Source organism: Chanos chanos, chromosome 10 (assembly GCF_902362185.1).
Source record: "Chanos chanos chromosome 10, fChaCha1.1, whole genome shotgun sequence".
Classification (NCBI taxonomy): Eukaryota; Metazoa; Chordata; class Actinopteri; order Gonorynchiformes; family Chanidae; genus Chanos; species Chanos chanos.
In genome coordinates, this window is record NC_044504.1 from 30,982,710 (window position 1) to 31,009,837 (window position 27,128).

The 27,128-nt window shown below is 40.1% G+C and overlaps 1 protein-coding gene across 1 annotated transcript in view; it reads left to right on the forward strand.

The window, feature by feature from the left end:
• Nucleotides 1-3,856: 3,856 nt before the first annotated feature.
• gli2a (GLI family zinc finger 2a) overlaps nucleotides 3,857-27,128 on the forward strand; it is a 49,343-nt gene continuing 26,071 nt past the window's right edge. Inside the window, exons 1-2 of the mRNA XM_030786735.1 lie at nucleotides 3,857-3,971; nucleotides 26,562-26,667. Of these exons, the coding sequence (XP_030642595.1) occupies nucleotides 3,857-3,971; nucleotides 26,562-26,667 (221 nt within the window). The remainder of the gene's footprint in view (nucleotides 3,972-26,561; nucleotides 26,668-27,128) is intronic.

Consider the following 27,128-nt stretch of genomic DNA (forward strand, 5'->3'; position numbering starts at 1 on the left):
GTCGAGATTGAACTTTTGTCTCGTGTGAGGGTGCTTTGATGTGTGTTTGCAAGCCGTTGCAGAGTGGTGATACAGGAGGGTCGTTAAAATGGGCAAACACCACACAGTGTGAAGGCAGCCATGAAGTTTGATTCCCTTTTACGAACCCTTGTTTTGTTTTGTTTTTTTTGTTTTTTTCTTAAATGGAATGTCCCAGTGGTTCATCTACTTAAATGCAGGCTTCAGTAGGTATGTGGGCCAGAAGCGATCAATTCTGATATAATTAAATAAACAGTCTAAGGATGCAATGACAATTTAACAGTGAAACACTGGGCATAATATAGTTTATCTGATAAAAGTACAATCAGCTAGAAATACCGTTGGTTCTGCAGCCTTCAGTTTAAGTAGATTAAACCTCTTTCTGAGTCTTTCATGTGCTGTTTTTTTTTTTTTTTTTTCTTTGCCTATTAAGGTCTGAGGGAAAGAAAGTTTCCTGCACACCTGTTGCTTTCTTTCAAAGTGATTATAGCCACAAAAGGAAACAGTCAAAGCTGTCCGTCACGCATTCATATCCCCAAATCTTGTTTTAACAGAATTTTCTTTTCTCTTACTTTGCCTGAAGAATTACAGCTCCAGTTCAACCTTTTGGAATTTCACATTATTGAAGGTTGAAGTGCAGTTAATCTAAGGTAATTGGAAAAATTTGATAAGTGATCAAATGATCAAAAATGAGGAAATGAACTCACTAGCCTTTCCACTCTTTTCTATGTCAGTGCTATGAACACAAAGGGAGGTGGGGAAATTAGAATGAAATGAAATTTTCCAAATGATTTATTTTTTCCACCTGAATCGTGGCTAGGGTTAGATCACATCACCTCTCTGCAGTTTTTCTCTAGTATTACTTCAAAGGAATTTTGGGGGAAATATCGCCAGCGTTACTTCAGCCGTGATATTGAATATGTATTGTAGCCCTGAGTCTGTGACTTGGTGGTGCTTAGCAGTCTTTGCTTTGGAGGCCAAGGAAGGGGGGGGGGTAGTATTTAAGAGACAGTCATGGATGAATCTGCAGGCCCAGAAGCAGAAGGAGAAGCCAACAAGGGACTGGTATTTGAGGATTAGCCCCCATCCCTGCATGGTTCCACTGCCTTTGGTCACGTGGGCCTGAGGTTCTGATCCTTTTCACACGCTGCACTTGTCAGACCAGCCATCCAGAAGCAAAGGAGGGCTCTCTTGTCGTTTGTTCACCCTCGCCACCACCTGTCCACTTGGTTCCTGACACCTGGGCTGTCCCATCAGTTCTCAATAGCCTTGTCACAGGATCAGCATCGGGCCGTTGACGGGGAGGGGGCAGTGGAACTGGGACATTGAAGTGAGAGTGTTACATAAAGAGGAATGGAGTTGATGCATTTATTCTTTATTTTGTTTACTGTATTTGACCGTAGTACACACTCATAACACCATGTAAATCTCTTTTGCTCATTGAACAACTTTAAAATTTACACAATTTATACAGACCTTTCAGCGACGTAGAGTAATGAGGCCACAGAAATGAGAACAACAAGATTTGGCACTAAACAATTTTGGCAAATATTTTAACACAGAAAGAACGTTCATATTTCTCTCTCTCTCTCTCTCTCTCTCTCTCTCTCTCTCGCTCTCTCAGTGTAGTAATGTCAGAAAAGTCAGAGTTTGTTAGAAAAACACTAAGACTTTGGAAAGCAGGGTCATTTGGTCAGCAAATGTTTCTCACTGAGGGTATGGTATAATATAAATTGTTATGGCTGACTCAGGAGCATCTGATGACAGCATCAGAATCATAAACCACACAGAGCAACTCGTGTTACAAATGAGTCTTTTGAAATCAATGCTCTGTGATAGTGTCTCCAAGGAAAAGTCTGAGAACGAGGTGTCAAAGAGACAGGAAGGCAAGACGTCTTTTTTGGCTGAGTAGAAGTGAAACAGATGCTGTCCAACTCCAACAGCCCACCTCTAATCGGCTTACCTTGGCAGTTTGATGGCGGATTGGCAAAACTCAGGGTGATAAATATGGCTTTTGTTACCCATACAGGGCGTGGAACATAGGAAAAATTATATTTTTGAAGATTGCTTTTAAAACAATATTCAGTTGCGTATGCAAACATTCATTTGCTCTGTATTCAGTAAGTAAGAATGTCATAAACTACTTCGTCTACAGCAAGCATTCAGAGAGCCATCTTTGTACTAGGTCATATGATGGCATGAAGATGGTGGAAAAATAATTAATAGATAATTTATTAAACTGCTTTGCTTCAGCTTGAGTCTTTAATTGACAGTTGGCAACTGGCTGTTTTCATAGTAAGTAAAGATGAGGAGGCAAACGTTGTTTTATTTTTCCTGCAGATTTCAGTGGTGAAGTAACCACACTTAGTTGGAAAGTATTTTTGAAAACGTAAGCGTTACATTCTCGCCTAGAGTCCGTTTAAGCTATAAGCATGTCTAGTCTTTAGTGCTGGAGTCAAAATACCATAAACGAGTCCTGTTATTTTCATTCATGTCCTGTTATACCATTCACATCCAGGCAAGAAAATGAGTTTGCCAGTAAATGTCATGTGTATACCTACTGTGTGCACAAACCAAAGAATTTGATTTTTGAGCACCGCTTGCAGGATTAAGGTGATAAATATTTCATTTAATTTATAGCATTAAACACCAAAAGTCAGAGAAGGACAATTATGAGATGCTATTAGGATACAGTTTGAGTTTATTGATCAATTTCACCAGAAAAGTGACTCTAAAGATAAAATCGACATTTGTCTGATGTTCAGGAAAATAAAACAACTATGACAAGTTCTAAATGGAATTTAACTAGTTACAAACAATGGCAAAGTGTGAGTCAAAGGGTTTCATCACTTGAAAAGGCAAGGGAATTGGTTGCACCGGAGAGAGTCAGTAACAACTATTAGGGCAAACATTAGTGGTTCATCGGCCATCAAATAAACATGTTCGTCTGCTAAAAAGCAAACATGGTGGATACCCATGATGAGTGCCTGAAAGAGCTCAGAGTAGCTCCTCTTTTCAGTCCCAAACCACCACTTGTTTGCACTGCACCAAGGATAATCTGGTAGTTTCCACAAAGTTAAACAAGCGGCACGCTGCCAAGTCATCTGTCGTGCGCGGTCCCTGAGCTCACCGACAGAGATGCAGTGGACGTGGCTTTCATGCACTCACACTGCTTGGACTTCTTTCTAGACAATGCCATCACTTTAGCTAGATCTAAAAAGCTTTGTAAACTTCTATCGTTTTTCAGAAGGATGGCTAAGCTGACAACTCCTTTTAGTAGTACTGTTATAATTAACACTATCCCACTAACATTATACTTCTGTAAATCCCATAATTTGTTGGTGGCTGAGGTTTCAGAATAGATGAAAATAAGGAATATTTCCCACAGATTCAAGTGCATGGAAAAAGTATAGGAGAGAGTGAGTTAGTTCCCTTGTGACAGTACTGGAACTTATCCAGAGTGGATTTTAACAAAGGAAGTATAACAATCATGTGTGCATTGTTTTACAGTCACTTGATCTCTTTCTCTCTTTTTTTCCTGTTCTGTGACCACGGTTTCAGATGCACAACTAATTGTAGACTGTGAATCCTGCAAAGCTCCCTCTGTTGGCATGATGAAGCACTCTTAGAACAGTGCACTTTCATTAACCTGATGACTGCACTCTCGAGAGAGTGTAGTGAACAAGAATGTTCCAGAAGTGATTAATATGGAAAACGTTCTTCATGTTTGTAAGCTTGTCTAATATAGGGTGGTTGTAGTCTATATCTGTAAATGAATTTTTACACTTGCGCTTTTCTTCTAATTTTCCAGGTTGTCTCTCTTACTGAGACTGCAATCATGGAGACTACAGTGCCAGCTACAACAGAGAAAAAGGAGTGCAAGGGATCGGGCCTTGATGGTAGCAGTTTTTCAGACCTTCCCAAGAAGCCATCGCCTTCAACAGTGACACGAGGTACAAGACATTTTTTGCCAGACTATAATTTCTTTACTTGAACTTCTTGGACCTGATTCAATATGGACCAGAAGGTCCTTTCTAAAACACATGCATGCAAAGGTTGTTAACCTTCAGGTGAGAGAAGCCCACGCATAAAATGTTAAATAGGACAAGATCAAATGCTTTAAAGGTGACTTTAAGGACAGTGATGAATTTTAATGACACCAACCCAGAGATTGTTGAAAGGACCCATATAAGATGGCCTCAAGATATCATATGAAGTGGACTTTCTTTTTTTAAAAAAAAAAGACTATAGAGATTTTGAACACAAATGATTGCTTTGCTTTCTCATTTAAGGGACATGTTTAACTATGCAGATTAAAGATTCATGCATATTCATTTTCATAAAAAAAAAAAAAATACACTGGAACGTTACTACAGTGGTACATGTTGACTCGACGCAGCAGAGAGAAAAGGAAAGACAGAGTTGAGGCGCATGTTTAAAAGATGTCAGTGAATACTTGATGAAAAACCACCCTAATGAGGTTGAAAGACCTTGTTCTTACCTCCAGAGGATAAATGTTATAAATTACTAAAAATGGCTTCTGGAGCAGTGGACTGCTCTGTCCATCTTAGTCCTCTGACAAACACGAGGATACAAAAAAAAAACCCTTTGAAATTCTAATGGCCTTCTGATATCATGGCCCTTTAAGTGTATAATGAAAGGACTGGTGGCCTGCTACAAGAAAACACTGATCATTAATTGTTTAACGAAACTACTGAAAATAGGGCATCGTTTTTGTGCATTCTATGGAATGTCATCAAAGATGTTTTGAAAATTATTTATACTGTGCATATTTCTTTTTTTAATTAGCAAAATATTAATATTAAGTGACATGTGTTGCACATATTTAAAGGTACAGGTGACCACAGGTCTTCAGAGCTGTTGTTATTATTGTCAGGCATATTAGGTAGCACAGAACTTGTAGATGAAATACAAACAAAAAAAACACTGATGTTATTTTACTTGCACTGAGAATTTCTTGAAGACTCCCCCAAACAAGCTTGAAAAGAACTCGGGAAGATCTCTTACCTCGGGAATATAATTGTGATGCATCACTAACATGCCCAGCAGTTTTTCGGGGACTAACAAAAAATCCTTTGTGAGCCAATATTGAAATGGTAATGTAACATACCATGGTAACATCTCATTGTTTAATTAGGGCTTCTTGTGGTCTTACGAAGGACACTGACATCATCTTCATTTGTTTTTGAGACTTAGAAAAGTAGGTTATTTCTATCCATAACAGTAATGCATTCCTTTATGCACAGTTACATTTAAAATTATAACTATTGCATGGAGCACAGATAAATTTTAAAATCTGATATGGCACTCTCGCAGTATGCAGCAGAGAAATGCAATTACAGTTCCTCTGATTTTTTATGTATTTCCTTAGTAATAATGAATTTTTTAAAAAATCAGTTTAACCAAATAAACCAGCAGACAGAGTTACACTATGACTGTAGGCTTGTTTTTAGTTTATCATGTCCACCAGTTTAAAACATTGCCAGACTAGCAAGACTACAGATACAAGGGAAGAGTTCAAATACAGCACATCTGTGTCATCCATACACAAAACGCTTAACAGAACATTTGAGAATGAAAAAAAAAAAAACCCTAATATTCAGAACACTTAAGTTCCATGTTTCATTTTGTTCTTCTGGTTCCAATTGGACTATTAAGCTTGGGTTCCCAACCTTTAAACTGTTGTTGCTTTATAGCAGTCTGGATGCTGGTTAGGTGTCAGGCAAAGTGGCCTGTTAATGGATTTAAAGGGGCACCTGTATTTCTCTCGACAGCCCACATCTGTCTAGCCTTACGAACGGTCTCAGAGCAACAGGACCCTCCATCTGCAGAATTTATTAGACGCTCTGACCAATTGTTGTTCGCTGTTTAAGCCAACATGTGCTCAGGGCAACTGCATGATAAAGAGCAGAAAGACTCAAAAGCCTCAGTATTTCAAATGATTCTCTGATTCTTTTCCACATCAGATACCTTATTTGGAATATGGCAAAGGGCATTTCACCACGCTTGATTTATGCTCAAGCCGCACTGATTGCATGCAGTGTGTAAAATGTTTAATGTCTATTTGTGCAATATTTCAATCAGTTTAGTGTTTGTTGACAGACTGAAATAGAGTAAAGTAAGTGAACTAGAGTGAACTAGTACGTTTGCTCTGGACCCCAATACTACCGTGCTTTTGAACGACAGGGTGTGGTGGAGAATTTGCGCCATACAAATGCTTTGTGTTAACAATAAGGACACTTTCTTTATCTCTCCTGAGTAGGTTTCCCTGGATACGATGAATAATGGGGAGGGAGGAGGAGTGGGAGGGGTGTGCCTTGAGCAGCTCAGGAGAGAGGGGGAATGCTCCAGGGGTCAGGCCACTGGCAGAGAAAAATGTGGATGAAAAAAGCAACTCCATCCACGGCCTACTCTAAAGGGACAGCCACTAATCTTCCTGAGAAAGGGATTTATTCCTCTATTTTCCCCCTCTCTCTGTTCTTTTTTTCTCTCTCTCTCTCTCTCTCTAAATGAGGCCCTTCCGCCGCAATGGTTTCTTAGTCCTGTGAAAAGCAGTGAGAGAATAGGGGATCTCTCGCAGGTTAGAATAAAACCCCAACCAAAATCAAAACACGCTGTCTTCGAGGCTCTCAGTTTCGATGGAAAGGAGAGATTGATTTCTTTAGTGAATTTTAAAGTTTCATATAAGCAAATATTAATGAGCTTCCAGAAAGTCAGAAACGGATTTTTAGCAACAGAGATATGAAACTCTACATTGCAGATCTATAGATCTGCTCTTTACTGTACAAGTTTCCTCACACTCCTAGCCGGAAGCATTAAAGCACATGCGGGTAATACAGCACAATACTTGAAACAAATAACATTTGGTCCTATGCTCCTATCTTGATGAGGAGAGAAATAAACTGTATTCTGTGGTCTGTTTCACGTCAGTGTGTCAATATCGCCCCTCCTATTGCCCGATACCTGAGAAGTCTTGCAGACAGCTTACAGGAAGGCCTATTGACTAAGCCCAATTTTCTCTTCCTGTCAAGAGTGTTCACTATCAGGAACCAACCGCTGTCCCCTAGCAGAGGCCGATATATCATTTCAGAGTGGGAAATCTTTTTTTTTATTTTAAGAGCACATTTTTTTCCCCAGCTGAACATGTCTTTTAAAATGTAATGTGACCCAAGATATAAAGGAACTTTTCATCCAGACTATTACCAGAGGCCCTATCAAACTTGGCAGGTGCCATTAACCGCTAAAGACGCTGAGTAGATAGCAGGACTGTCTCAGCACAACATGATGCATGTTGCATTCAGGCTACCAACCAAAACAATGCGGGGTTTTCCAGGGCACCAGTGTTTGAGTTTTACTTGTGCCCGATGCCCCCGTCTGCTCTCATCCTGGATTGTTTCCGTCTGTATGGAAACAACCTCTTTCTCCAGTGGCAGCACACTGAATAACTGGGCTAAGGGGATTTGTGCACAGATTCATTCATGTGGCTTTTATAAACAGTTAACTTGATGGCTTTCCAAGATCCCCCACTCCCTCATCTTAAATTTCACTTGAGGGACTGGCCAATCCTTATGGGGATTTAAAGATTAGGTATGGTCAGTGAAAGCAGAGGGATGTCTTGATTTTGTTTTTTTGCTTTTTTTTTTTTTTTTTTTTTTGAAGTCTGTCTGTAGTTGCTTGATTGTGGTGAAAAGCGTTCTTGAAAAACATACGGTTTTGAGCAACAAGAAGTTGCACAAAGTTGTTTTGCCTTCTTCAGTGGTCATTAAAGAAAGTTTTAGTTGGAATGACCTAGTTACTGACTGAAACTGAATGGGGGAAGTCTATGCACTTTTCTTCACTTGATGAGTTTGCTTGTGTGAAGTCACATGGGCTTAGGCTTTTTTCCATACATTTTGATGTTGGTGTTTAAAAATGTCTTGCATGTTTCTTAGATTTAGATGAATGGAAATAAAGTACATAATGTGTAGTGTTAACTGCTGTGTTCAGAAGAATATTTTAGTTTGTTTCAAGTAACATGACAAAAAAAAAATAGTTTGAATAAAAAGAAGGGAGGCTCCCTCTCTACACACGTCTTTTAGAAAGAGAGAGATCACTACATGGCTATAGGGCAAAAGACAGAACCGTTTTGACCACGGTTTGAAGCTTATCGTTGAATGTGCGCAAAAAGATTTCATCACACAGTTGGGCACTGACAGAGATACAGTCGGAGTCTTATGCACATACAATGCATAAATTACTGTGTAATGAAAGTATATTTCTGTGATATTACTTTAGTGTTGGAAAGCTACTCTTGCTTCAAAGCCTGTAGTTAAAAGTCAGCAAGAGGGAGCTTAAGGCAATGTCTGCACACATCAGTCTCTCCGTTCTGGAGGCGTCTGCACGCATTGGGTCCAAAGACAACATGTTACATTCCAAGCCATTTACAAGCGGTGGGAGAGAAGTAGCAACCAATATATGGATGCTTTAGGGGATTAACTAACATCCTCTCTCACTCCTTTTCCATCTCTCTCCCTTTTTTCTCCCTCCTTTTTAACAGCATGCCATTCCCAGCATGCACTGTTTAATCCTAGCCTCAGACTCAGAGATGTTTCCTTCCTGTTTTTGTTTCCTGGTGTGGATTCACTGGGCTGGCAAGCTCCCCGCATCACCGCTCCACTACACACACACACACACACGCACACGCACGCGCACACGCACACACACACACACACACACACACACACATACCCTACTCCATTACAGGTGCCCTGATATCCCCTTTCCATCATTCATCCTAAGGGGTTTTCCAGAGAGAAGTTCCTTCTCTGCTCCTAAACATGACAAATATTTATATCTTGGTCAGTTTGGGTCAGTTTGGTTTGAGTCATATTGGGACAGACTGCCTCCTCTCAGCATGAGTCTATCCCTGTAGCCATGATACTCGCTGAAGCAAGTGAGGAACAATAAACAGTCAAGGAGTTAAAAAAGAGAAAACAAAACGTGTGAGAGCCGTAAACATGAACTTGTGTCAACATGCAGTTTCCTCTGGCTGGGGCAAGGGCAGGAGAGGTTGAGATATGGCATGTGACTAACAGACACATCTGTGTTCGCTTTAATGAAAACATGCTGTCGGCCAGCACCCACAATGCAGCTATGAGCAAAACTCTTACTTAAGCGTGACAGGAAGTACATGTCTGAAGTCATCCAGGCATCCAGGGAGAATTGAGAAAGACAATATACACCTCAGAGTAGTGTATTAGACGTGGCGTCTTAGGCTTAAAACAGAACTCAGTGTGTCAAGTGTTTTATTTTAGGGTGCAAGAAGGTTTGTGTGACATAATCTACACACTTTTGTTTTGTGAAATGGTTTTGTGGCCTCCATTTTTCTGTTCCACGGGGACATTATAGGGTTTTATCGAAACATTTGGTTGAAATTCCTCCGAAGCTATCCCGTCATGCCAAATTGGTTTGCCAGGTTTTGAGATAATATCCATATTCAATCCTGTAATTGTGTTATTGTTGCAATGTATGAGGAGATAACTGATTTTTACAGACCTCCTCAGAGAGGCCGGCTACTTATAATTACAGATCAAACATTGTACTGGCAACTCAAACTGCTTCACATTATTAACCACCACCAACAACAGGAGCAGACACTTGTTATAATGTCAGCTTCTTGCTCGCAACTTCAAGCCAAACATGTAGAGTTAAGATGCACTGATAGATGAGGGAACATCTCAAAAAGCCTCATAAAAGAAAAAAAAAAAAAAAACTTGTCCAAAAGCTGTTTTGATCGCCTGAGATCTATTCACTGCAGGCTCAGCTACACGCTGGGAGAAGCCTCAAAATATGTGGCTTTCCGGGAACTCAACCGTTTTCCCACAGACTGGCAGTTGGTTTGACGACAGGTCGTCTTGAGTCTGAGACGGTCAGAGGGGGCCCTGACAGCAGCAGTGATTATTGGACACGCTCCAAGGCCAGGGCCCAGACAGGCTATAGTAAACTGTATGACCAGCAAAATAAGCAGCGGGGGTCGACTATGTAAATGCAGTCAACCGAGGGATAACAAGCAGAAGAATCCTACAACCGCTGGCGGACCTGTGATCACCCTTAAACAGGAGGGGGTAGCACTCCTCCGGGCATTTGGTCAACTAATTTATTTAAGTGAATAGCTCTGTTATATCACACTCTCATGCCTTCAGTTACAATGATGGCAAAAATGCAAATGACTGAGTAAAGTGAGTTTGTAGGCTAGACAATATGTTCTCTGCACTGGACTGCGGTCATATTAACTGAAAACTCAGGGCTGAGCCCAGAATTTAGGATTGTTTGGACAGAAATAAATTTATGTCATTTGGCAATCTGATTTATGCAAAGGTCCTGCTTGTTTTAAGCGGGGTTATGCTTGGTTCAGAATTTTGGAATTGATTCCCACCTGGCGAGTGGCCTTTTGGCAGTGGGTGGTACAACAGATTGATTAGAGCGTTTGATTTTCACTGAATTAAATAAACTTCCTGTCATTCTAATTTACATCTAAATTCTACGTCCTGTGGGTTATGGCCAATTCAAATAAAATTCAAGCCTATGAGTAAAATTTGGAATTGTGCACAATCCTCTACTCAGATCCTTTTATGCCCTCTGACATTAGTATTACAGGAAGTTTTGCACGATTGCTGTGGTTTAAGGGGGGCATATTCACAGAATTATGGAAAAATTGTCTAAAATGAAAGTTTAGTCAATTTTGAGAGCTATAGTATACTTAAAATAACATAGTGGATAAAGTCCTTTGTTTGTATTCTTCTGTATGATTACAGTGGCTGGAGCTCCTCAAGGTAGATGACAGATATTATTACAAAAAGAAACTTTTAGTACGTACCTGTAATAAACAACAAGTAATCTGTGCTTTATAGTGTATTCACATGATGTCATCTCTGCGTTTTGCTCTGTCTTGTTTACTCCCTTTCCTCTGTGTGGCCTGCAGGCAGCAAGAGTTTCAGTGCCAAGAACCGGCAGATTTGGAAATGCAGAGGGTTTGTACATGGGAAATGAAATCAAAATGTTTCCTTACACTGTGCCCTTGTTCAGTCCAACTCACACTGCTGCAGTCTTGTTTAACCTGAATCACTTCTAAGGAAATTTTACTGACATACACATGGAATTTTAAGTTTTTTAAAAAAAAAAGACAGAGAGAGAAAGAGAGTAGGAGAGAGAGACAGAGAGTCAAAAGGCGTAGCATTAAAGAAAATGAATTCTATTTCCATAAAATTCCACACCTTTGGCGTATTGCATTAGCTGGAAGCTACACCTACACATCCAAGTCTTTGAGTGCACTGTTTGGCCAGAGTGAAGGATATGTCGTTAAGTCTGGGCCCAAGGTCAGCACAAGTGAAAAAGCACAAATGGTGCAAAACATAATGTCTCCGGATCCATGTATGGGCTTAATGTTGTGGCTCAGGTAATGTACCACAAAATAAACTATGCGTTCTTGGCTGTGGCTTCAAAGAAGAGCAGGGTCGTCTCACAGGGCCTGCAGATACAGGTTTGTTCTTACCTCACGGTGCCTCTCGACCCTCCTACTTCACTGGAGCCCAGTGATTTAACGTGGAGGCACAGAGAGAAGTTATCTTATCTTGGAGTCAGACAATGGCATGAAATTGATGGAACAAACAAGGCGTGCTTTTGACATGCTGTGGCATGGAGCCACTTAATCATCATTTGTGGTATGCATGTTCCAGATGCAACAAAATCAAACCCCCCTCTCAGGCCTATAATTAATATTTAGTTTGAGTCTCAATTTTTGCCTGTTACTGCATACTTTTAAATACGCACAAAGCTCTTCTCTCTTAGATAATACATCTAGATATGGCTATGGCCGTAGAATGCATACTTAACGTGTACACTATGTTTTCTCAAAGTGTTGGCTTTGGCACAGAGATAGGTCAAATCCTTAAAGTGAAATCCTCTGTAAATCCATCTTACTCAACACAGTTGTGTTCTATGAAAAGATCACACTTGTTCCGAAATTCCCATGGCACAGAAACGATACTTTAGTGGAGCTAAACAGAGTAGACTTGTTTACAGACAGAGATACTTCTTTCAACTCTGAAAAAACAGTAGTATTTTCCTGTTTAGTTTGGAGAGCTTAAACCACTGTTGAGTAGGATAACCTGTCGAATTGTCGGAGAGGAAGTTCCTAAATCCTCAAGTAATCTTCTTTCAGGAATCAAACACAACTGGATCTTATGTTTTTCTTTTTTCTAAACTTACACACGGTCATTGACCAGACACCCCAAGTTTTCATTTGTAAATATTTGTTTTCATCGAGTATTTAATTCAAAACTTAAAATCCCATTATTTCAGGGATCTTTAATGAATTGTTTTGTAATTACACATTGATTTTATGATCCTTGTAGGGACTGTCTCGTTCTCTTTGTTTGTGTTGTTGGCTCTGTTTTGGAGTAGAATATGGGTGGGAATGAGCACACAGCCCTTGATGGCTGTGGAGGTGTTTTTCATGGAAGGTTCTCATCGTTATCGAGGCTAGACAGTTAAGTAGTGACTACCACTACTCCAGCCAACTACTACAGTAAATCAGTGCAAAGTCAGGGCACGGTGGCCGGGCTGACACCACGTTCTCAGATATTGGGTGTGGAGAACCTTAGAAACTCTTTCTTTCCCCACCACACCCATCATGTGTTGAGAAAGATCACTGTTATCCCTTCCTTCAGGTACAGAACTCTCAGAGTGGAAAATTAGACAGCTGCAGAGTTCAGCTGTGGACATGAAACAAAAATGTTTTGAGCAAAAATTTGTTTTGGAGATGAAATTCACTGAAAGTGATTCACCAGATGGACCAAAAGAGTCATCTGCATGAAGTTGAATTGCACTTCACAGTGCAAATCAAACAGAGTTTGGATGTGTGACACATACATTTTTTTTGCACACGTTCTCTTTTCTCTTCATTTTGCTTCTTTCCTGTCATTAAGAATATGTGTATACTCTGGCTCCATAGACACGTTTGGGGTATAGGCAATTAGCATTACGCTCCGGGTAATATTTTCTTCCATTAGGCAGAGTTCGCCCTCACTGCTGGAGACATGAAGGCGTCTAGGTCCAAAGGGAGAGATCTCAGGACTGCCAAAAGCAGGAGGGGCAAGAAGAGCAAAGCTCCTCCTGAGCTGCTGACCACCTTTCGTCTACGTTTATGGAAAAAAAGAGCTTCAGAACACAAGAAGTTACATGGTCATAAATACAATATGAAGTAATCTCTCTTAGTGTGTTTGTCCAGCAGCCAAATTACCACAGGGAAAACAGGACCCGCTGTCTGGAATTTTGTCATTGCTGGTGTTAAGTGAACTTAATTTTAAAGCTGGATCAGAATGCAAATACACTGTCACTTATAGCGAGTTAACAGTACAGTGTATACACTGTTTTTTGCTTGTTTGTTTGTTTGCTTGTTTTTTTTTATGCTGGGAATGTGTTTGCACTCTGTTTAATCTAAAAGGTTCACTTCGTGTATTTTTTTCTATGTCGTGTGAACTTTTGCCATTACATTATTCTTGCCCATGATGATATTTGCAGATATGTGCTGCTAATGTTATTTTAAATTATTTTGTGCACCATGATGGCACACTAATTTTATGGGAATGTCTGCTGTCTTACTGTGGCACAACATATTCCTATTGGTCAAGGACTGCACACGACAAAGAAATCTTAATTTATGGATTTACCACACTTGCAAATGAGTTATTATCAAGAGATCTGATATTTCAATTAATTAGTGCCCTCTACAGTAGTAAATGCGAAGGATATTTATTATGTCCCTGCCTATATGAGTGGAGGGATTTTAAGTTCACCCAAGTTTCTTGTGTGAATGCTTTTCGGATTTCCATCCCTAGCAATAGTCCATCTGTTATCAGAATACACACCATAGGTAGAGCCTTTGGCAAATAAAAGTGTGTAGGAATTTTTGAAATTGGTTGCAAATTGATGTGTTTGAATTTTGTTGTTGCAGGTGGGTGCACATTTAATAGTAAAAATGTAGCCCACAAATCCCCTAAATAGACCTTGTGTTCTTTTTCTGTTTAGGTAGCTCCAATTTAACACTTTCAGAGAATTTGAGCTGGCAGGTTGTCAAACCTTGTAAGACAGTGTAATTGCCATGTAGCCCCTAAAGAAAATGCAGTCAAACAGAAAAATAACATCAGTGTGACAGTTATTCATGTTCAATTGAGTCAGATCAGCTGAAATGGAGACTGAGAACCATACCAGGCAATGCATCTAGATTCAAACTACAAACCTGCAATTCATACAGACATTGTAACATTTTCTGCATTATTACAAAGTATTGCTCTGGACCTTGAAATGTACCTGTCATTTTGGAGGATTTTCTGGCAATTTTAAACTAAATGCCCCTCATTTTTAAGCATTTTCCCTTTTCCATTTGATCATTTGGGTCCTTTTTCCCATAAGGATCTATATAAACAATATAACATAAAATGATTAAAGGGATATTACAAACACAGGATTTCTGCTATCCAAATAACTTCAGTCAAAAGTAAACTTGACCCATTGATGGACAACCAAGGAACATCCCTAATGGACAGTCTTGACAGCTAGCTTAAGAAATCACTCTTGATGGAATATCCTGCAGGTGTGTTACATCAATGCTTCAGCTCACATTTCTGTGTGACATCGTAAATCAACTAAAAGAAGAATAAGTAACTACCGTGTCACTCATGAGAAAATAGCCAGGACACTAGTTAACTGTTTGGTCATCTATTAAGCACTAAAGTAATGGCATTAAAGCAATTACATGAAAGCAATTACGTTAAAGTAATTACATTGTGTCAGTCATGCCATGCAACACCCAACTGGAAGTTGAGATGTATCGATTTGACAGTAATGTGTATGCGTAGCCACTGGAACTACATATTGTGTTGTCTAACCTCTGTCAAAAGGTTCTGTTTTTATTCAGCATCTGGTCTGAGTGGTGTGAGCTACTGAGCTGGAATCTTCAGTGAGGTCCTGAGGCTTCGTGAGACTCAGGCTCTTATTGTTGAAGACTTTTATGGCAAGAAACGTGATATGAAAACCAGCAAGCTTCCATCATAACCATTTGTCTCTCCAGTGATGTTGATCCAACATATCTTTAAAATAGCTTAACATGACGCCACATCAGCAATTCCGCTACAGAGTCTTTTTCAAAGCAAAGCCGTTACACTAACATAGGGGCAGCATGTGGTACCACTGCTCACGTTAAAGAAAACGAGTTGGACCTGGAGACATCTGTGGCACATGTGTATCTTCATCAAGGCGGCAGCAATTGTTAAACTTCAGTGTGCTTTAAGATCGCTTTGAGGGAACAGAGTAATGCTTTTTAATCAGATTCTATGGGAAATGTGCTCTGCATAGCTCAGTAACCCCATCGTAACCATCACAACCAAGGTAAAAAAAATGCCAGATGTTTGTTTTAATGTGTGTGCATATGGGCTGATTGATTTGCATTAGAAGTTTGTCACTCTATAGTACAGAGATTGCACGTGTTTTCACTTGACTCAGTGTTCATGAACCAAAGGGCTATAAACTTCAAACTTTTCAGTCTGAGCGGTTCTAAAACCAATGCTGTACTCTGTGTTTTTTGCAGTCTTAATATGAAACACAACACTTTTACATGCTTTGATACCCATCCAAACATCTCATTAGCAAAAGGGTAAAAGTGTGGTTGTGATTAAACAGACTAATGACATACTGCACATTTCAAATGGAGCCCTGTCACTGCTTACAGCTTCAATGTGATTGGGTAGCCAAATATAGATGCTATTTTTTCATTGCTGTAGTCATGTAGTCATACCCTTTGCCCTTTGTTTATCTAGTAAACATTTTTTTTTGTCAAAGCAGAATTCAATTCATCTATTCAAATTTGTTTCAGCTGTACAGTTATTAGAAAATAGTAACAAACGTAATCTATGGTCCCAATTCAGTTCAGTCAATCTTCCGTTTAGTACTTCCAACTCTTGAAGAGAATGATTGTTTTTCACTTTCATTTTAGTTTTTCAGCCTTTTATAAGACACCAATATGTTAATGCTGAATTTTATAAAGTTTGGAAAAAAAAGAAAAATACAGATTTTTAGATCAGTTTGAAAATGAATTGGAGAATAGGTTTAGCAGTGAGGTGAAACTGCACGTGCAGTGTACATGGTTAGCTCCTAGATCAGATCTTGCAAGTTATGGACCCACACCAGAGTTTTCTCCTTTTTATCATGTCGTCTCTTTGCAAGTAATTTCACCTGTCATTAGTGGTTTAATTAGCAAATTAAGGTGTCTGGAGTTACACTTCAGTCTATTATTTGTGTTAATGACCCTCTTCTTAGTTGAGACAGAGCCCATTGAACAACTCTCACTCACTGTCAGCTTTTCCCTATTCAACCACAAGGTCTTCTCTGATGCCATCTATTTCAGTCATTCACAACATACATTTTTGGGGGGTTCTTACCTTCCTTCTCTTTGCACTTGTTTAATTACTGAAAATTGCCAAGTCTACCTTTACTCCATTGTCATTAAAATGGGGAGATGTGCTAAGAGTTGTCCAGCTCTGACAGATGGATGATCTGTGTGGTTCCAGATTTTGACACCTAAAAAGAATCCGCACATAAAGACACCCGAAAAACAGGGTGGAATGGTCAGGATAATTAGTTAGTGACTACGAGGTGACGCATCAAAAGGAGATAGAGCCAAATGTTCATGGTCCAAAGTTGAAAGTTTAAAGAGATAAAAGCAAAGTTTTCAGCTATGCAGGGATGGATAGACTTGCACAAAATTCTGCACCTTCTAAACTAGAGTTACGTACCTTCCAAACCGATTCTTGGCACCAGAACACATAACTCTTTATGCCTTTGCACTAGTGCTTAGTACAGTCTCTTCGATTCTAATCTTTCCTTTCCCACAGACCCCTCTGGTTAACACTTCTGTCTCTGACATCAAACAATGGTGTGTTTGCCTGGTATTGTCTGAGCCCCAGTTAGCACTGAGCTGCTGAATCACAGGGTCATTTGTTGGCACTTTTTAGAGGAGTAGTGGAGGGTTGTCTCAGACCCCTCTGAAGTGTTTACCTAAACCCCTCTTCTCCTCTCCAACCTTCTCTGCTGTCCTGCGCTAAGATAAATATTGCCCCAGGCAGAGTGCACTCCGAAAGGGCAGACAGAGGCATGCTTCTGCTCGTCTGACAATATTTACAATAGTACTAAGAGGACTTAAAAGAGCATGCGAACAAAACATAGTGGACTCAGAATTGACTTTTGACTTTGATTCTAAACACTGGCAGCTTTTTTAAAGAAGTCCCATTAACCTAATTTCACTAATGTCATGGTAGAGGTGATCAAAAAAATAGAACTCATGGCTCTACAATGATCATGAAATATAAATGATCCACAAACAGTATTATATAAACTGATTAATCACGTTTTAACCCCTTTTTGCAGCTTTGCAGAACACAGGTTTTCATCATGTCTGCCTCGCTACGCATACTCAAAACATTCACAGGGATGATAAGATACTTGAACCGGTATCATGCATAATCTGAAATGTGGTTAAGATGTAGTTTTGTTATTTTAAAGTGGATTATGAACTGTGTAAAAAGTGACAAATGAAAAACAAAAAATAGTCACAGCCCTCCCCCTCATACCTGGACAGAGGGACAAGAGCACAAAGATCAAATTTCAGCAACTAAGAACAGGGGCACTCCAAAGAATTTTTGATGTCCGAAATCCAGACTGATATTATTTGTCTTTCTGTGTGTTAATTATGAATCTGAAACATTTAAGAACTGGAAATTCTAACCTCTCTACCACTCGAGGGCTAGCAGTGGGGTTAAAATTACATCAAAGAGATTTATAATTATGTTATATTCTGAGACAGCTGATGTCAGTCAGCAATTGTTGGTTTCATTACTCATTTTGAACTCACGCTGTGCTCTTGCCATTCACATCAAGGGAGAACACTCACAACAGGATGATTTGGTGGCGGTCTGGCCCTGTCGTAGAGGGACCCTAATTAAGAGGGACATGTGGACTAACATAACCCCTTCGTTTCCTCCTCTCTGACCTCTTCGGGGGCAGGGATTAAAAAAAAGCTACATGTGTTATTCATAGGTCCATGTTTATTTAGTTTCATACTTGCATCACAGCCAAGCGAGCATTTAATTTACTTGCTTTCTGACTGTCACCAAACAGACTCTGCTCTTCAAAGATTTGTAGGTGAACCTCTGTGGGATCTCATACTAAAGTTCACATGAGAAACAATGTGTATTCTTAACTGTGCCTCTTCTTCAAAAAAAAAAGATTTAAAAAAAAAGGTGCTTCACAGTGCTTCTATTAGCATCTGAGATTTAAATATTGATTTGACGTACTGTGGATCTTCAGACTGTAATGTCAAATTCCATTGAGCTGAAAACAAACTGAATGTATAGGAAGGAAAGGAAGAAAGAAAGAGAGAAAGAAAGAGCTCTCGGGTTAAAGTTGTATTGGAATGATGTGTGCCCGATACAGCAAACAGGTGGACTGCCAAAATAGAAACAATGGTGGGAAAGCCATGACATAGCTTAATCATGTTCCCACAGAAAGAAGGGTAGACACAGGACTTCATGATGATTTATAGCAGTCTCCTCTGTGTCTCTTAAGGCTGACTTGGCACTTGAGAGGAAAAAAACACTGCAATCACAGGACAACAGGTGACATCTGCCGTGAGAGAGTTACTATTGTGACAGCTTTGAGATTTTCAAGAAATGTTTCTTTACACCTAGGCACCTGGTTTCTGTGACAGCTGTCAAGAAAACCCCAGTGTTTCAGAGAACTTCGGACAATCTCGGAGAAAGCCTTGCCTTATTTGTGTGGGGGCAAATAGATCAAAATCTACAAATAATACTGATTATTAACGTATTATGTATGATCTAAGAAGCTAATGTGTGGGTCATAGTCTTTAGGCTTTGTTAGCGATTCGCAGAGTGACACGTGGCGTAGTCCTGTGTCTTGGGCAGAGACTACCTCTGTTTAAGAACTGGCGCAGATACAATCGTGCCGCACTCCAGAGAAGAAAAAAAGTCTTAATGCTTGTTTGCTAGCCAAATCCTGGAGTCTGCTGTTTAATTCATGCCATTGTTGACTCTGCCTCACTTTCCTTTCCTCTTCAGGCCTCTGTACTCAGCACTCGCCCCCTCTACAGTGCTGAGTGGGCCTGTTTATCTTTTTACAATTGGGCCATGACTATTGTGAAAGGAAGGTGGCCATTTGATTTAGTGATTACCTCCACGACCCCACAGCCGTGGGTCATCCTGGGCTCGAGAGTCAAAGCCTGTTATAGGTCTTCTTTCTACCACCCCGTTAATCACCGTACTAGTGGAATGCATTCCCTTTGTCTGAGAGAAAGGTCTTCTCAGTCTCCCTTCCCCCTCTTTTCGCTCAGACTGTGGAGTCCCCCAGACCAGGCTAGTGGACATTTTCGTTAAACCCCCCCTCCTCCCCCCCCCCCCCCCAACCCACCACCAGCCACCCCCCACTTGGCTGCTATCCTGTAAATTGAGCCTCCCCCTTTGGAAGCACTAATTAAGAGCCTAATCATCTCTTCCTCTGGAAAAATGAGAGGAAATGTTTCCTTTCACTTTATTATCTGCATTTCTCTCTGACATAAGAAGCACAGGGGTGTGCTGTAAAAAAATGTTATAAAAATCGGAATCTACAATAGAATGTAATATTTTTGCCGTGTGACATGGCTCGCTTGGTTCAAAGACTACTTGTTGTATAGAAAAGGTCTTTTCCGTTGTTTCTGTCTTAGTTTTAATGAATTGATGGAGTTTCTGGGAAATGCACAAGGTCAAAATGGATAAAATAAAAGCAGTGGATGGCTCTGAATCACATGAGGCATTTCATCCACAGGGAATGATCGAGTCACAATGGAAAAGAATTTTAATGAGGGGTCTTATTGTCAGTGGTACTGAGGCACAGAATTACTGACCTGGAGCCCCCAAAAGGAAAGTTAAACGTTGAGTGCCGGGAACAAGCGTTGTAGCACGATTATGTTCCTAATTCCAGGCAGTCAGGAAAACCGCAGCTGCGTGTAGATGAATAACAAAGAGATACAAGGAGAGAGGCTATAAAACCCATTGCTTTTATAAAGAACGGGACAAAATCACCAAGAATGTGGCTTGAGGCATTTGAAGTTACAACACAAACACAAAATTGAAAGCCCCCTGTAGAGGGCAATAGAGAAGAAGTATTTTAGTCAGCCTGTCTGAATTCTTACCCCCACTGTTAGTGTTTCTGGGGGCCAATCTCTATGTGTCTCTACAGCTGTTCTTAATTTGAGCTTTTACAACAAATTCTTTGACTGAGATAGTTTCCCCAGATCTTGTTGAATTTAGAGCCAGGATTTTTTTTTTGTTGTTGTTTTTGTTTTAGTTGAAGTGACTGTTCTGTGTAAGCAGCTCATTGATGGGGTTTTATCTTATCAGTCAGTGAGCTAAAATATGATAGTCTTCTATAATTCTTCACTTGAAAATAATCAAGAAATCACTGTAAAGTCAAGTACTGGCTCACTACTTATGTAGAATGTCTGACCCTCATTTGTCCTCATATATGAGAGTTGATGTGAGAGATGTTATTGGGGGAAAAAGTGAAGTTAAGTGATCTCATTATGCCTATTGATTCATTCAGTCAAAGTTTTAATCGATTCGTCTTTGTGTGTTTGCTTTGCAAATGAACATAACCTCTGACTGACAGGTTTACTTTTTTCTTTTTCTTTTTCTTTTTTAAACTCAGAAGTGAATCCTCACAAGAGTGTCCTCTGCTTTCCATGGCTTTCTGGGTACTACCATCATAATCTTTACTCCTGCTGTGATAGGCCTTTTAGTGAGAGTGTTGTGCTGAGGCAGCACTGACCACACTGCTGTAAGACTGTGAGGATACCCATTGTTTGAGGGAAGAGTTTTTGCATTTGCTAGAGAACCAAGACCAAAAGGGAAACATAAAACACTAGAATAGATAGGGTTCCCAAAGATGTTAAAATTAGACTTCGTTCTAATTTTAGGAAGTACCAAGCCTGTCTCTGACTGAGAACCTTCCGTTGTGAATGAACCCCTTGCTTTCTCTCAGACCTGCTCTGTAGGGTAAAAAGGAAAACGAATAGACAAGAAAAGCAGTTAATTAAGAATTCATGTGAAAATGAGGAATGTATACTGACTCTTTACAGGAATTGTAACCACAAATATCAGTATGAGGATTTTGCTACTGGTGCCAAAGTTACTGTAAGGAATTAATGAGATCTTGTCGAAAATCTCCCTGATTATCACACTGTTTTACTGTCTACTCTTGACTGAGGCTTTGGTTGCACTTAGCAGCCAAATGTGTTATCATTCCTACAGATAATGGACTCTCTGCGAATGCAATGATTTAATCATAACAAATCTCATGTGTACAGTGGTGCTATTAAGCATTCTGGAGATTAATCAAGACAGGACCAGGTGGGTGATTAGACTTATGTGTAATCAGTCATGGGAAAACCTTTGTTTCCTTGTAAGCACTGTTACACCAACAGCATGGTAACAAAACATACTCATGTGATTTGGTCCTTCCACAACAAGCTCTGTTTGCTTATTTTGCCATATGATCTTTAATTCCACTCATTGCTTCTGTCATCTTAATCAAGAACTCTGAAAGAATCAGTGCAGTTAATGTAACCAGTCCTCAGGCTCAGAAAGGGTTAATGAGTCTAGCTCACGAGTTCTGTGAGAGCATAGAAGGGGCAGGCACTTTCTGGAAGTGATATGAGTGATTTAGGGGGATATGGTTAATTGTTTGACATGGCTTCAGTCTGCCAGAGGGAAGCCAGCTGAACCAGGCTCTGTAAACATTAACAGGAAAGGCAATTGAGATACAGCACACACAAGGTCTGGTGAAGATCCACCACATCTGGGGCTACTGTACTTATGACAATGGCTCGTAAACATAAACCTTGACTTGGTCTTGGATAACATTTGCAACATTTACCATTATAACAGAAATTTGTAGAATGTAACTGTATGCCAATCTGTCTATGCCAGAATCCAGCCGAGCAACAAGGATTTTTACCTCTTGGCTTTTTTTAAGAGGTACTCAGTTCATCTCTTAATTTCCCTACTCTATTCTTTTGGAATTTTATACAAGATGTTTCCCACGAATGTTTTTGCTTTCATGGAAGTGAGTGGAAGAGAGTTCTTCTCTTTTTGCCTAAATAAACTCTTTGCCTAAAGTATGCTTTTAAATACCATTAGATCATCCTGATTGGAGGTTCTGTTTTAAGTATGTTAAGTCACACATGTTTTTATGTTTGAGACAGCACAGATGGATCTGGACTAATGGATCTTGGTCTATCTTTCCTTTTCCTTAGTAAAATGTTTCAAAGAAAAAGAAAAAAAAAGGGGGGGAGGAAGGAAGTAGCAAAGTAAACATTAATATTTCTTTCCCATCAGTATTGTTTCTGATTAAAGTTTCTGATTTACTCTTATAATTGTGATTGTTAATAATCATTAATAATTATTAATAGTGATAGTAGTAGTGACAGTAGCGGTAGTAATCATAAAATATATGCACAGTACGTATTATGAATGTAATTACACATATTATAAAGTCTTTTCAACGCTCAAAGCAGATGTCTTCATGGCTGCCTCTAATGCACAGACTACTACGCATAAGTTTTCTGTCATATTTTAGTTGTCTGGCCATAACTTAATCCACTTAGTCTCTTCCAAAAATCCCCATATCAATAAAAGTATATAATTTTACAAAGGCTTTGTGGTGTTAAAAGGAGAGTGAATCACTTAATGCTTCTTTTCATTGCTGAAACCGCTGTCGTGCACTCCCCTAAACCCCTAATCCCACTGCCACCACAAAATAATGACTTGGGAGTGGACCAGTATTTCAGACTAAACAAGAATGTTTTATAGTGTGTACATTTCTCATGTGCAGGATAACTCAAAACATAGCCTTCTTAGCCTCTTATGAATTGCTACCTTTTGTAAGAGGATGTGTGTCAGTTGGCAGAGGAAAGACATTTGTACTTTGTCCTGTTGAGTGGCTCAAACTGCATGCTACCAGGAGCCACCAAAGCTTTTTGGAAGCTACTACTTGGTCTGTAGCTTCCCAGGCTTCAAGGCAGCAAGGGGGACCTGGACCGAAGCGGTTGGTAAGGAGCTGTGTAGTTAGGCCCCCCGCCAACTTATTCTGTTGGAATTTCCTGTCCGAATCCACTCCCTCCAGCTTACTTCCTCCTTGTTCTTGAAGGGAGACTGAAAAAGCTTTTTTTAATTACACTGCAGAGGCCTGGCCTCTTAGGATAGTATTATTGTTCTTGAGTGCTTCCTTCAGAGGATGAGCTTTTCTCACTACAAAGCCAAACTGCTTTCTGCTCTACTTGGACATGAAAATTGAATGCATTCCATTTACTCTGAGGTCCTGACTGTCCAGTTTACAATAAGTGCCACTTGGCATTGTTTTGAAAAGGAGTTCAAACCCATCTTGATTCGGCCACAAAAAAAAAAAAAAGGATCATTGGTTCTCTCAATGCTTTGACTGGATGTTGTAGACATTTTTGACTGTATTATCGTGGGTTCAAATAGTAGTATATGATATAGTTCTTAACCTCAACTGAACAACTTTAATGGAATGTGAGTAGGCGGAGCGTAGGCATGTACCTGAACGCAAACAGATTTAGCGTGTCCTCACAACATGCATCAACTCAGAAATACAATTTGCCTAATTTTTAAATAGAAGAAGATCCAGCATTAATCTTCATTTTATGAAGCTAACTAGAAGTGGGTTTGAAGCAAGCAATGCTGTAAATTTTTAGGGATGACAAAGAATAAAAGGGCACAGTTTGGTAGCATTCATCCTTAATGTGAGAATCTGTGTCTGCCCACAGGTGACTGTTGTGTGTGAAGGTATGTGTTGAACGCCATATGAAATAGAGCTCTATAAACCATGTAAATGCACCTGTGAAATCCTTGGGGCTTTTGCCTTTGGTTCTTCCCTCGGTGCAGAAACAATAGAGCTGTCTAGGTGATGGAGTAAGCTTGCTCGAGCAATACCTGCTGCACAGTTTTTCCTACAATTCTTACTACTTAGAGGTTCCTCAACTAGGCTGTCCATTCCCTGTGGGCACTGGCAGATAGCAAGCATTAGTATGTTTTCCTGAGTGATGACTCGTGTGTGTGTGTGTGTGTGTGTGTGTGTAAAACACCGAAGTTGTGTATTTTTGACAAAGAATTACGTAAAATAGAAAGCCTTTTTCTAAATGTTTGGCTCCACAGCCCTGTATGACTTCAGAGGCTTTGTTCATTAGATGTGTCAGACACATCAACCATTCCCTATACTTTTTTTCCATATGTAATGTAATGGGGCTTAACATCAACCACCTGAAAATGCATGAAGAGTTAACACGTGACTTAGACCTGATTCAGTTTAAATGCACCCTCGCATTTGTATCCATTCAGGATTTCCATCAGTCATCCTTCCAGAGCACACTCACACAGTGAGACATTTTATTCAAGCTCCTGCACCTTGGCATGAGAGATGTTTCTCTCTCTGCTGGCCAGGCAACGGGGATGGCTTCTCCATGGCAGGGAAAAATCAGTCTACCAGAACATGCAAATATGTGGTAGTTTTTTTTTTTTTTCTTGTGGTCTTCAGCCTTAAAGAGAGAGCACTTTAAAGACACTGTCCCTGTCCATCCAACCGAACATGCTGTGTGGCTTGTTTATCAGTTGCATTTTATATTCCTGATGAATGAAACACTGCCAATTTATTTTTCCAGAACTTATATTCAAACAAGAGATTTACTACACAAAAAATGAGCTGGCAGACATACAATATCCTGTTTTTATTATGTGTCTGGTTGCATTACAGAACACAAAAGTTATTTACTAGAAAACAGGCAATGGTCCAGATGATAAGTTCAGTCATGCTCAAACACAAGTCAAGTTTTGAGTTATGAATACCTCACCAAAGGAAAACACACTTCGACCCGCAAGCAGAGAGAGTCATATTACAGAGGCATGCTTTCACAGCCTGTGTGCTTTCAGCGAATCTCAAACAATAACGTGCAAACGATTATCGTCCCAAGAGGATGAACTTTAAGCTTCCAGGCTGCAGACTGCCTCTGAAACACAGCAGAGATCCATTCTGATGACTAGGGGTGAGAGTGATGGGTCTGGAATGCTGACTCATAATGAGACTCATGGTTTTCTCCCTGGTGGGCCCCTTTATGGAGGACCTCCACTCTCCCACTTCACTCAGAGGTCCTCCCAGGTAGAGATAATGATCTACGCCCTTTAGCCCCCGGTCTGTGCTCCCAGGTCAGTCCTGACTCAGTGATGCGCGTGACACCAGAAGAATTTTAATACAAGCCAGGAATGGGTGAAGGGAAGCAGCCTCAGTACTGCTGATTGCTCAGACAACTGCCCGTACTCAGAAGGAGGCTGCAAAAACTTAGATAAATGTTAAAACTGGCAGGGTGTATTAAGAGTCAGTAATAGCAATAAACTCAAATTGAAGACATAGCCAGTTTACTGTGTTTAGTGCTTACTCAAGCCTCAACAACCACAGCCTCAAGAAAGCCAGACTCATTAATGAAAGCACAGTGCTGTTTAACTAGGCCTCCCCAAAGCAATGAAATTGTTTACGACAGGAACAGAGTGATTTTTTCCCACTTTTTTTGTCTGACAAATGAATACTCATCATGAAAAATCTGTGATAAATTTGATACTACCACAGATGCAGGACAGCGAACGGACAGACTGGAGCCCCAGAAGCAGAAATAGGAAGGGCCTAGCCTGCATACACATTCCTGTCTGAAGGAGGGAAATCACTCAGTGCTCACACTAGATTAACATTGCTCTCTGTTCCTTCGTTCATGGAGCAACTTCGTTCATGGAGCGTCAGCTTCTCTCCCTCATTGATTGATCCCACAGTGAAAGGTTAATGGGTGACTGTTTGCTCACTCCTATCAAACAGTAAGGGTTATTCTTATATGGTCGTAGTGTTGAGAGTAGGAAATAGTGAGGACTTTTTTTAATCTGTTGCTGTCATATCAGTTTGTGTATGACTGCAGCCCCCCCCCCCCCCCCCCCAACACCCACACCCCCCCCCCCCCCCCCCCCCCCCCAACCAACGTTCAAAGCAAGCTCTGCTGCAGGTCTTTGTCAGAAGCTCAGTTCATTCTCTCTTATGTTTGAGATGTAGGGCTTCTTAGTCTTACTTTGATTAGTTATTTATCTCCATGCCCTTGTGTGATATTGCCGATACCTCACACAAAGCTGCTCTCTGAAATTCCTGTGAGCCACACTGTAGATTTTTTTTTCTCTTTTGAAACTTTTTCATCTGAAATTCCAACATTTTTTGAAGTTTCTGAGGTTTTTCTCTCTTCTCTCTCTCTCTCTCTCTCTCTCTCTCTCTCTCTCCCTCCCTCTCTCTCTCTCTCTCTCTCTCTCTCTCTCTCAACCCTATCTCTTATTCCACAGCTCCTCACCCTATATTTCCAACTTTCCACACTCCAATCCCAATTGACATGCGTCATCATGAGGGAAGGTACCATTATGAACCACACCCGCTCCACTCTGTGCATGGGTAAGTCAAATCATATCATATTAATGGACATTGAAGAAATGCCATCGTGGGCACACTTTTATAGAGACTGCTAAGGTTGTTTCAGACCGCAAAGATCTGGGCACATATATCAGGAAACATTGATACTCTCTTTCAATAACTTATCTATTTTATTTATCTATTACCTAAACTAGTGTCTCCTTTACCTAAACTAGTATCTCTAGTTCTATGAATCAAGTGTACTAGACAATTGAACTCTCTTGGTGCAGTACAGGCAAAGTAAAGGAAACACGGTTTAGATTCGGGACACAGAGAAAAGAACTTTGAGAAAGAAACATAAATTTTTTATGAAGCACTTAATGACGCATCTATAGTTTAGTGGAAACTTAACTATTGCAATAATATGACGCGACCAGGCCCTGATTCTTTGGCACTAATAATTGTCAGTCTGGTAGATCATAGCAAAAATATGTAGTCATCAG